The sequence below is a fragment of the Anabrus simplex genome, chromosome X (genome assembly GCF_040414725.1).
Source record: "Anabrus simplex isolate iqAnaSimp1 chromosome X, ASM4041472v1, whole genome shotgun sequence".
NCBI lineage: Eukaryota > Metazoa > Arthropoda > Insecta > Orthoptera > Tettigoniidae > Anabrus > Anabrus simplex.
Genome location: NC_090279.1, coordinates 196,375,403 through 196,387,956, shown reverse-complemented (window position 1 = coordinate 196,387,956; position 12,554 = coordinate 196,375,403). Strand labels below are relative to the sequence as shown.

At 37.4% G+C, this 12,554-nt stretch overlaps 1 protein-coding gene across 1 annotated transcript in view; it reads left to right on the top strand.

Moving 5' to 3' along the window:
• Positions 1–12,554, top strand: part of Chc (clathrin heavy chain) — a 220,236-nt gene that overhangs the window by 184,249 nt on the left and 23,433 nt on the right. The window contains exons 22-28 of the mRNA XM_067158911.2: positions 768–925; positions 2,344–2,489; positions 7,305–7,431; positions 7,508–7,675; positions 7,773–7,922; positions 9,626–9,757; positions 10,859–11,140. Of these exons, the coding sequence (XP_067015012.1) occupies positions 768–925; positions 2,344–2,489; positions 7,305–7,431; positions 7,508–7,675; positions 7,773–7,922; positions 9,626–9,757; positions 10,859–11,140 (1,163 nt within the window). The remainder of the gene's footprint in view (positions 1–767; positions 926–2,343; positions 2,490–7,304; positions 7,432–7,507; positions 7,676–7,772; positions 7,923–9,625; positions 9,758–10,858; positions 11,141–12,554) is intronic.

Below are 12,554 nucleotides of genomic sequence, written 5' to 3'. Positions count from 1 at the left end.
AATATTTCAATTTCGCAGATAATGTGTACCTGTTCGATATTGTTAACGCCCCGAGGGGAATAAATTGAAATTTTATCATTAATTTTTTACATAGTATTTCCCACTCAGCTATTCATTCTTGCCACCTGGTTGATGAAAATTCCTGGGGATAACACTGGAATCATAGGAACTTGGTTACAAACATATTCTGGGATAAATATGGGTCAGTGTAATGAGAACTGTAGAAAGAGAAAAGGCCCAAAACACTCCTCAGCATTGCCACTACTTTCACTCTCAGCCTCCCTCTTGCTTATACCTACATACATTTTTCAGATAATAATTAGCAATGACTTTTTCTGACAATAGCATTTACTCCTACTGCACAAACTGGTAGCCATTTTAACACGTTGAAGTACATATAAGTCAAGACAAAACATGTTTGGTACATGAATATTGCTTTCTAATACAAATATAGAAATTTGAATTCTTCCATTCCTTTGTACTCGTACACTACATTTGACTGCCATCTCTGAATATAAATGCAACTGCATTGTTCAGAACACATCTGTGGACATGCATGGCAGTAGCTGCAGTACAATGCTAAAAAAAATCAATGTTAGGAAAAAGCTACAAAATAATGTGAAAGAAAGGATATCCATTTTTAGCAAGTATTCACTCTCAATTCACCAAAAAAAAATAGAATTAAACTTTGTTCTCATTGTGTACAAACTAAAGTGTATATTTTTATAAGGACATTGTTCACTAGTGTTAATGAAATGGTGTTGCAGAAAGCTGGGAGGATCTGGTGCGGTACCTCCAGATGGCACGGAAGAAGGCAAGAGAATCATACATAGAATCGGAGTTGATCTATGCGTATGCTCGCACTAATAGATTAGCTGACCTCGAAGAATTCATCTCTGGCCCAAACCACGCTGATATACAGAAAGTAAGTTGGAAAGTTAATATTGTTTCAGATATGTACTTATCCTTCGTAAGTTATGCCTTAATGTGTATATAATTAGATTACCACTCCCTTTTTGACATGCATGCATTTTGTGTATGTACAGTGAAACCTTTGTGTGCCATTTTTGAAGATAAAGAGTACTTAAAGATGTGAAAATTGCAAGAGAATAAATAAGAAAAAGTCTACACTGGGTGCCGTAAAAATACACGCATTAATGCAGGCCATGCTCTTTCTAAAACAAATGTGTAGTCGTGAAGTCTTATGTTTTGGACCAGTGGATTATTAAATATTGTTATTCTTTGCCCACAAAACTGGAGGTTACACTTGCCCACAAGGAAGAGACTGGCAGCCATCGTGGAACACCAGCACTTTGACAACACCCGGCGTTCGTTTCAACAGACTAGAGTCAAAGGTGCAAGTTATAACATTTGTGCAAAGTGTGTGCGCTTCACTAATAAGTGATTAAGTTGCTCTTTCCATGTCCATAACTTAGGTTGTTAATATCGCATTACAAATATTCACTACCCTTCACTGTAAAACTCAACACAGAATACATTTCTAACTTATGAATGGAATGCAAAATATATGCACAAACGGGCTCACTGGATTATTCAGCAACCAGCAAACAAAATTAACTTTCCTGAGGCTAACGGCTTGTCTTCTTGAAACCACAATTTATCACCTGAAGTTCAGAAAATAGAACTTTTCTGGTTATCGTGCAACTCTCTCCAACCTGTCCTGCAGCGAAGGTTCTTTACCATGTTGGAAATCTCATTCCATTCACAAGAGATGACAGATAATTTTCAGGGATGGGAAGTGGTGGTCATAATGATACTGACAGTCGTATGGCCTCAGGTACAGTGTCCAGGCATTTTAATTTGATGCCATTTGACTGCCTGCTTATCACTTTAGTTTTACTCAAGGTGTACTAGACGGCAGAGTAATAGAATCTCTCATTAGAATCTATGGCTAGCTTTTAAGAAATTTTGTTGGGTAAACACACAATTTACATGTCAACATTGTACGACATGGAGTGTCAAGTGGATTGTCTGCTCTTTAAAAAAAAGTACACTGCCTCTGCAGAGTTTGAACCAGTGATCCACAGGGGGAGCTAGGGCAGCGAAGAATGTGATCATGCTAAGCAGTAATAGCATAAATTTGTACCATGATAAAGGAATTTTTATGTAATCTGGACTTGGAAGTTACAACGTGCTGCCAGGCAAGAAAACAGCTCTATGAGAAATCCACTAAAGAGGTTTCACTGTACTGTACGTTTCATTCCTGCTAGGACAATTTGGTCTTCTATGTTTGATATTGATATTGCAGGAAAGTTGTGCATTCTTAGAATGTTGAATTTTTTTTTTTTTTTTTTAAGAAATATTTTTTATCTGTTTAAACAGATTGGTGATAGATGTTTCGATGATGGCATGTATGAGGCAGCAAAACTTCTGTATAATAATGTATCCAACTTTGCCAGACTTGCTATCACACTGGTCCATCTGAAGGAATTCCAGGGAGCTGTTGATGGTGCTAGGAAAGCTAACAGGTATGTTGCTGGACAGTTTTCCTCTTCCTCTTTTTCTTTTTCATACTTCACATATCAAAATACTTAACAAAGTTGTTAAAATCCTTTGAACATTTGAATTGAAGGGAAATGTGTTCCGTAAGTTTTAAAAATTTTATGTAATTTTAAGTTGACACCTGTGTTCTAAAATTTTACGTATCGGCTATCAATTATATAATGGCTGCTGTGAATCAACCTTTGTATGCCAAGTTGCTGTATTCAAATCTTTCATACAGCATTCTTGACAGGGAAGGGTTTTGTGACAGTGATTTTGAAAATTCAAGGAGAATTTCTGCAAAGGTGAAGAATATAGAATATGGTCTTTAGCAAGATAGATTAAAATATCCTATGAACAGAAACTTTCCTCTTTCTCCCACGATTGTATGCAGGTGGGAGACGCAGATGAATGCACCCACAGTATCCCCTGCGACTAAAAGGGGCGACCAAGGGATGATTCAATTAGAACAATGAAACTACTTGTGATTAGTACAATCACGCGGGGAACACCATGGGCCACCTTTACTTGCGAGTAGTACCACTGTTAGGTACAAAATAGGTTTGTGATTAGTAACAGTAGACAGTGACTCACTGTGGGTTTACAGTACCTGTGATTAGTACCACTATATGCAGAACTCCATGGGCTTACATTGCCTGTGATTAGTACATCTATGTAGGGAACACCATGGGTTTGAGTTGGCTGAGAGTGGTGCCATTATGTGAGAAACACCATGGGTCTGCAATACCTGTGCGATTAACAATACTTGTTAGTACTGTAATGTGTGGAACAGTCTATGCTACTTCTGATTAGTACTGTAACCTCAGAAATACCATGGTTCTACTTAACTAGCAATAAGTACCATTATGAGGTGCTCTTCATCTGGATTTTGGACTCCTTTAGACAGCAAGAATCATTGATTCAGGATTGTACTTTGGAAGCAGTCCCTTGGTCAGTAATGCTATTGTTTCTGGGAAGGCAGGGCATTGCAGGTTGGATCCACTGATAGTTTGAAGTTCGTTGTTCATACGCGTGATTTTTGAATTCTAGTCAGTGGGTCGATTTTGGACTTTTAAATTGCCAGTACATTTAGTCTCATTTTGTACCATTAGGGTCGATAACTTACATGTTATTCCCCTTTAAACACGCATCATCAGCTCTTTTCATGCAATGGTGCAGCGGTACTAGGACTTCAGAAATAGACTAACGTTAACAGATTATGCAAGTCTTCTATGAAATTTGCTGTTTTCTGGTGTTTTGGGTACAATAAATTGTACACAAAGAAAAATTCAATCACCTGGAGGTAATAGACCTGGAATACAGTGCATTCTGTCTCCAGGGATGTACTTAATGTGACAACGAAGGCAGAGTGCTTGTGGCTGACACTTGTGCCAGCAAGAAACAGTAATTTCAGCACAGTTGCAACAATGTGGACAGGGCCATCAGTGAACAAAACAGCACCAGTGAAAGGTTTAGGCTCCCAATGAATGAGCTCTAGAAGCAGCTCTAAGAAGATTAACAATAGCAAGGCACCCTGAATGTTCTCTGAATGGGAACTACTAGAATCTTCTGTGCGCCTTTGTAAAAAGAGCTTGACTTGTGCATGCCAGTCGCAAGTCCATGTAGAGTCTTTTGTAAGGAGAGTCCATCAAAGGTCTACGCAGACTTAGGTTTCTAGATGTGAACCGTTTTAGAACACGGCGCTGTGAGATGCTGTGTGGAGGACAGGAGGGGTTCTATTAGGTGTTAATGGATATCTGCTAAGTATCCTCAGGAGCTGAAAGCATTTATAAATGAGGACACAAAACTGCACCAAAGGATGATAGATGTATGGAAAACATGGTTTCCCATTCTGAGATAGAAATTGCAAACCAGATGTTTGATAGTGTTTAAGTTCATGTCTTCACAGCTGCGCAGCACATCACTGTTGAAACTAGGGATTACAGCTGTGATTAAACAAAGGCACAGCAAACCAGACACAAGAACCACATGGTTCTACTACTGCCTTCTTGATTCCTATCGTTTGTAATTTTCACAACCTTTAACGTATTGGCTAAAAGTTATCTGAAGAAGCTTTAATTTGAATGTTCAGTTTTTAATACTGTTTACAAACTAGTTTTATTCATTTAACAATTGATTTATTAAAATGGGCATTAATATATTCATGCTTGATATGGTGTTAGTAGGCTAAAATGTTCTTATGAATGAATGGTTAGAGATCACTCAACAACATAGTGTTCTTTTTCAGAGATACAACTGACTCATTTCTGCTTTCCAGTTTCATCAGAACAGGCAGGCATTCTTGATGATTCTTAAACACTTTAAATGAGTGTAGATGCTTGTCCTGTTGAAGCTGGGGAGCAGAAAGTAGTTTATTGGAGGGCTGAGAGAAAATGAAGGATTTGGTAGAACTAGAATTAATGAGAACAGATTTCCTTATCCTTTTCAAGTTCATTGTTGATCTGCATTTAGGACCACCACCCAGGTGGTAGATTCCTCATCAGTAGTTTACGTAGTCAATTATATCTGTTCAAAGTAGTTTATTGAACATCTCCATTGGTAAATTATTCCATTTCTTGTCTTATAAATGAATATTTACCACAATTTGTCCTCCTGAATTCTAACTTTATCTTCATATTATCTTTCACATCATTCACACCATCTCTCATTCATTCCCAGACAGCTCGGAATGTATATTTTCATATTTGTCCTTATCTGTCCTTTCTTTGCTTCCTGTACTAATACTAGCCTGTCATTTCTTTTCATCCTTGGGTGCTGCCTCTGTGGATCTATGGTAGTGCTCAACTCTTGATCCCAAATTTGGGTGTTCTATCCTTGTTGTGGTGGTGCATTTTTGAGGGACAGTAAAAATTATCTTAGTACTCAAAGTTGTCATGTTAAAGATCTTTTGGTGGTATACACTAGTGTCCCCCACCAAAATTAGTTCAGTCTGGTTGATTAGAGTTCAGCTTTCATTGCTAGACAGCAGCACAATTTCAAGTTGTAACTGGCACAGGCAGCCTAGTTGACACTGCTTTAGAAGGTCTGCAGCTCGGTTGTTCCTATTTAATATAAAAATGTAAGTAATTTGATGTGCAATCAACAGTTTAAAAAGTTCTTGTTTATACTGATGCTTTCACAGCCCAGGTTTACATCCATATCATTGTTTAGGTAATACAAAGTGGAAGACTTTCACTTCTCTTGATAATTTTCAATCTATTTTCTAATTTTCATTACTCTTAATTTTATTTCACATGATTGTCCAACAGGATTGCCCTTTTCTTTTAACAGTCTGGCGACTTTGACATGACTGTTAGCTAAAATGGGAACCTTAACATCGTGGAATATAACAGCACCTAGTAAGTTGTTTGGTGGCGAGCAGGAGTACAATAGTATCAACAGAGAAACGGCTAAATTTATTCATTGTTAGAACAGTTCTTGTTAGTCTATCTTCACTTCAGAGGGAGCAGAAGCAATTCATTGCAAAACATGGAAATTTCACTATAGTTTGTCTTGCTTAAACCCAAAAGGTATCATGTCTAGAAGAAATTAAATTTGGAATTGCAGTGAAACCTCGTTAACAAGTTTCTGCAGGGGACAAGGAAAAAGAAAGTCTTAAGCGAGACAACGTACTAATGAATATAAAAATATAAACTATCAAACAGGGATATGGAAACACTACATAAAATGTTTTCCGACATGAGGGCATTTTACGTCGTGTATCTGTGGACACAGTGAAAACTATAGGCCTGTACCATTTCTAAAGATGACAGGAAAGTTTTTAAAGGCGTGAAAAACACCAGACAACAAATATGAAAACATGTGCACTGCGCACAACAAAAATATCGAAGTATTATTGCAGACCACACTCGTTCTAAAACAAATGTTATTTTCTGGTCACGCTCTCAGACGATGTACATGTGCAACTGCAAGGAATGACTTTGGCCGTCATTTTGAATCAAACAAAACTTAGACCAACTTGAATTGTAAAGTCAAAACTCGAAGGTGCGATTTTCAACATTTTCAACATTTGCGACCTCTGCGCCCTTATGCCAGTCAACTTCCTGGCAGATTTCAATTTTATCTTCATTATAAAGGAATTTTACATTTTCTGCATTCATAACCAGGTTATCACAAGACAAATATGCATACCACTGTGGTCAATTTCACAAGATTGTTCCTAATCCAGATATAGGCTACCGTATCACTACAAATCTTAGCTACTCTTCACTGTACCATTCAATACACAATCAATTTCTACCTTCGGAATGGAATGTGAAATACATGCACAAACAGGCTCACTCTGGTATTCAGCAATCTTGCTGCTAATCAGTAAGCAAAAACTTAACATTTCTGAGGCTAACAACTTGCTCCCTGAAAATTGCAACTTATCCTTTGAAGTTCAGGATTTTAAGACCTTTTCCTGTAATCACGCAAGTGTGGCGACTGCTGTTGCCAGAGTTGGAAATCTCGTTTCTTTCACAAGGAATGCCAAATGCAGTAACATTTTCAGGTGTAGGAAAAATGTGATGATGATGATGATGATCATGATGATAATAATAAGCAGTAATAGCAAAAATTTGTGAATCTAAGTGAGGTATTTTTTACATAGATTTAATAAGATGAGATTCGGGACTTCGAATTTACAACTTGCTAAGCGGAGAAACATGTTAATGAGAAACGCACTAACAAGGTTTCACTGTATATTCTACTGGAAATCTTATCTTTTGTTACCATCATATGAGATTTATTTCATTTACTGAATGTAATTTTTAAATAATTTCTTTAATTTCTATCTACAGCACGCGGACGTGGAAAGAAGTGTGCTTCGCCTGTGTAGATAGTGAAGAGTTCCGTCTTGCTCAGATGTGTGGTCTGCATATTGTGGTACATGCAGATGAACTGGAAGACTTAATAAATTATTACCAGGTATGTAGTGTGGATGCATTTACATTGAATTATATCCTGAGAGGTAAAGATCTAATTGTTTCTTTTGTATTTTCAGGATCGAGGTTATTTTGAAGAACTAATCAATCTATTGGAAGCAGCCCTGGGTCTTGAACGGGCTCACATGGGCATGTTCACAGAGCTGGCTATACTTTATTCGAAGTACAAACCAGGCAAAATGAGGGAACATTTAGAGCTGTTCTGGTCAAGAGTAAACATTCCAAAGGTAAGAATTGCAGAGTGGTTTTTGGTAAAATTTCATTCATTTCAGATCTGTGGAATCTTCAGCAGAGTAAAATATTGCATATTTTTTGTTCTTATAGGTGTTAAGAGCTGCTGAACAAGCTCATTTATGGGCAGAACTCGTATTCCTCTACGACAAATATGAGGAGTATGACAATGCAGTCATAGCAATGATGAATCATCCTAGTGAAGCGTGGAGAGAAGGTCACTTTAAGGATATCATTACAAAGGTATGAGAGCATCAAACATACACAGTGTTAGTTTCTCAAAGTGTCATGTGAAAGTGAGCCGTAGCAACAATGTTGAAGTTTTGTCTTACAGTTCAGGGATGTTGCCATTGGCACAAGATGAAATTTTGGTCTGTTATTGAACGGTAATTATACTTCCATCAATCCTAGTGTTGCCCCATTAGAATGAATGTAATGGGTATCATGTCTGTCCATTACAAATACCAGGACAAATCTAAAACTGAACTTTTAAAATGTTCATTGAATCAATAAAAAGTTACAGAAAATCTTATTTATCTAAATAGTCTTGAAAACACATTGTTTCCAACAAAATAGGGTTTTTCCCAAAATTTTCTTCTTCCTTGAAGGGAGAGGGATGTATCTAATGCCCATCATGCTGACTCCTGAATCATCAAAACACTTATCCTCCCAGCACCTCTTTGACCGGAGCAAACAAATGCTAGTTACAGGGTGATAAATCTGTACTATTAGGATATTCTAGCAGTGTCGTGAATTTCCTCCTGCTTTCTGCTTGTTGACAGTTCAGTTTCATGTTTTTATCGAGAAGAATGAAGTCTCAGACTGGTTGCCAATGCAGTTTGTTGCAATAAGCAACTTTTGACTTCTCTAGAAGCCTGCTCTAAAAATTTCAATTCTTTGTTCTTCAAGAAAATTGTTGGAATATCCTTGAAGTCCCCAAGAAAGTTGCTCATAAATTTCCAGCTGAAAAGACTTAGGATCTCAAGACAGCTTTGAGTTTTTCATTCCATGCTCTCATTTTGAATTAGGTGTGAAATGGTGGACCCATGTTTCATTGAAGTGAGAATAGAGCACAAAACATCCTGCCCTTCCTCCTCGTAATGTATTTGTTCCCAAGTAACGAGACTTTCTTGTACCCAAAATCATTGAACTATGGAATTAGCCCTCATAAAGCTTATTCCTAATGCTAATGAAATTTGTGAAATTTTGTTAATCCACTTCTGTAAGGTTGCAAACAGCATGACTGTTTTCTGCATGGTACTGGTTTGCACAGCTTCTTGTCCTACCAAATATTTTTTGTTCCATTCTCACACTTGGATTTTTGAAAGGGTTCTTTACTGAATGATACCTGGAGCTTTTTTAAATTTTGGACAATCATATACTTTTTATTACTATGCAGTCTCAAAAAAAAAAAAAACTGTCCAGTTCTTTACTTCTTGCTTGTTCATTGTGCTACTGACAAGACTCCTTGGATGTAACCGGAGGAGGATAGACTTATGACTTAAAAGACTCGGTTTGTTCCCAAACCAATTCCCTCACTCTCAGAGCATCTAATGTGGTAATTCCAGTTTATATTTGAACTGCCTATCTTGACTATGGCTACTTCTGTTTACCTATCAACCAACAGTTCTACAGCTTTCAGTCTAATGTGACCATTTCTGAATGTGCTGCGATTATGATGGCACTACAAATAAGATTTCAAACTTTATCTTGAATTTGTTCATGAAATTATTGTAGAGATTTGAGAACATTTGGATCAATGAAAATCATGGCAGTACACTATTTTATACTTCTGACAGTTGTAAATGATGGATGGGAGCATTAAAGCAAATGCTGGGGACTCTGGCTCATTTTCTCTAGACTCTTGTGCTTTCATTGTTACTTTAAGCAGTTGGAAATTAACCTTTGAAGAAACACACTAAATATAATATGCTCTTGATTTTCAGGTAGCCAATATTGAACTCTACTACAAAGCAATACAGTTCTACTTGGACTACAAGCCTCTCCTACTGAACGATGTATTGCTTGTACTAGCACCTCGTATGGATCATACACGAGCTGTAAACTTCTTCACAAAGGTTTGTATATCATTCAGATTTGTCTTGGGACACTTAAGATAAATCAGTGAAGACATTGTCGGTATTGCTCTTGCGCAATGCTGCAGTCAGGTTGTGGATATTTTGCCTGTGAACAAATTAGGAATTTCATGTCCTTTGCTCAATAACATTTGAAGGAAAATTTTTCCTTGTTTGGGCAGTGCAATGAACTTTATAAAACTTTTTAGCTTTTAAAAAAATATTTAGTGGTGGTGATATTTTATGGTGGTGATGGGATAGGAAAGGGCTAGGAGTGGGAAGGAAGTGGCTGTGGCCTTAAGGTACAGCCCCAACATTCACCTGGTGTGAAAATGGGAAACCATGGAAAACCATCTTCAAGGCTGCTGACAGTGGGATTCGAATCCACTATCTCCCGGATGCAAGCCCACATCTGCACACCCCTAACCGTACAACCAGCTTGCTTGGTTATTAAGCAGTAGTAATGAGCAGTATGTTAAATGAGACAACCTATGTGACTCAAGTTGCAGTTGACATCAGTTTCATTATTAGCACATTAAGACCTCTCCTAAACTTGGTTTCAGCACTTAAGATTTGTTATTGTTCTCATGGTTTGAATGAAGTGCTTTCCATACTAAATTATGTTTTTATTATTATTATTATTATTATTATTATTATTTATTGGATTAGGCAATTGGCCTGTTCAGATTTCACATTACCATCTTATGTGGAAGGTGAAAATCTTGCTTGCCTGTAGGATAAGTCACTTGTTTGCAAAACAGATAGGACTTCGTTGACAAGGTTCAAGCCCTTCGCATAGTATGTCCTAAATAGTCTTTAAAAAAAAAAATGGTATTTTAATCCTGTTATCTTTGGTCGTGTTATTACTTTGCGTTTGTATGAAAGATCCCTTAAAATTTTTTCTTTCATAGTTCATTGTAACCTTCACCTTCTGTAAATTTTTAGTTCATTGTAACCTTCACCTTCTGTAAATTGTATATCCAATATTTGAATCACTAAGCATGTACAATATTTAACTTAAATCAAGCCATTTGCCCATTTCCTTTTCCACATTTTAAGGTATTACAGCCAATATGAGACAAAATTTGCTTTTGGTTTGTTTAGGTGAATCACCTGCAATTAGTCAAGCCTTATCTTCGATCTGTGCAGAGTTTGAATAACAAAGCTATTAATGAGGCTTTGAACAACCTTTTGATTGAAGAAGAAGATTACCAAGGACTGAGGACATCAATAGATGCATTCGATAACTTCGATAACATTGCGCTTGCCCAGAAGTTAGAGAAACATGAGCTGATAGAGTTCAGGCGTATTGCAGCCTACCTTTACAAAGGTAACAATCGCTGGAAGCAGTCCGTCGAGTTGTGCAAGAAGGACAGGTTGTTCAAGGTGTGTAACAAAATAGAAACGGTCTTTTTCTGTGTTAAATCTATTGGTGTATGTTTTTATATATATATATAGATATAGGTGGCAGACAGGAGTCCCAAGAGATTTAATAATTTTGGAACTTCCCCCAGGCAACGAACAGGAAATTAAGCAGAATGTTACGGAAACTCAAACTGAAAATACATGTGAAGACTGTCACGGGGGGGGGGGGGGGAACAAAAAATTAGTGGGACAAATATGAAACTAGACCAAATTAAATTAGTACAACTGAAGGAATTCTGTTATTTGACGCTGAAAACGGATGCCTCGCAAAGGTCAAAAGGATAGCAATGACAAAACAAGCTTTTAAGAACAAAAGAAATCTAGTCGTAAATTTGATTAATTTTATTTATTCTGGATATTGTCCTGATGAGTTATTAGCTTGAGGGAGGGGCTGACCTTTACAGTTAATGGTAAAAAAAAAAGTCTGATTCATAATATAATCTACATTGGTCACAACAATTTTGGCTGTACACTGGAGATAATTAGTTTGGAGAATAGGAAAAAGTTAACTAAAATCTTTGTTTGGAATGCATGGACATTGTAAAAACAGACTTGAAGCAGCTGAAATGTGCCAAGACACTGTCCTGCTTCTACACAATAAAAGAAATGAGGTGCCAATCATATGTGAACTGCAGAGGACTGACAAGGCCTGGCCTTTAGGGATGATAGGATTTTGCTGAGACTTCACCTTAATATGGATTATTAAAATTTCAAAGATTCTCTTGACCTGTGATCATTTGCAGCAGATAATGGGCCAGAACCATCCCTAATTTTAAGTAGTTATCAACATTTTCAAATCAGCTTAAATTAACCCAAAATTTTTACTTTTCTCTTTTTGTAATATCTATATTAACTTCTCCCCGTAGTGTAGTTTATCACTTTGAAGACGACGTCACCCCATGTGGGGTGACGGACCCTCATACAAAATATAGTATGTCACCCCTCATGGGGTGACACGGCAGTGTGTCCAGGCCTTTCAACTTTAGGCTGTCGCACGAAACTAGCGCTACCATTCGCTGTTGTATTGCATTGCTTGTTCACGTAAGGTGTTCAAAGAGTGCAGCGCAGTGCCCATTCCTTTCTCAGCACGCTGGGCATTGCACAACAAACAATGGAATTTCTCTGACATTTGTCACCCCAGAATTAATTTCTTGTCACAAAACTGTAAATTACAAGGAACTCGTTGAAAGGCGCGTAATTCAACAGCTCACAGTACAGAGCACAGTGTTCCACATCAACCTTTTGGCCTTTTTGGCCGTCACCCCTGGAGGGGTGACATGCGCTTTCTCTGTTGCATAGTCAACCTAATAACCATGTCACCCCAATGGGGGGACATAAAAATAGTAACTTTGAACGTAAAATATGTCTTGGATTA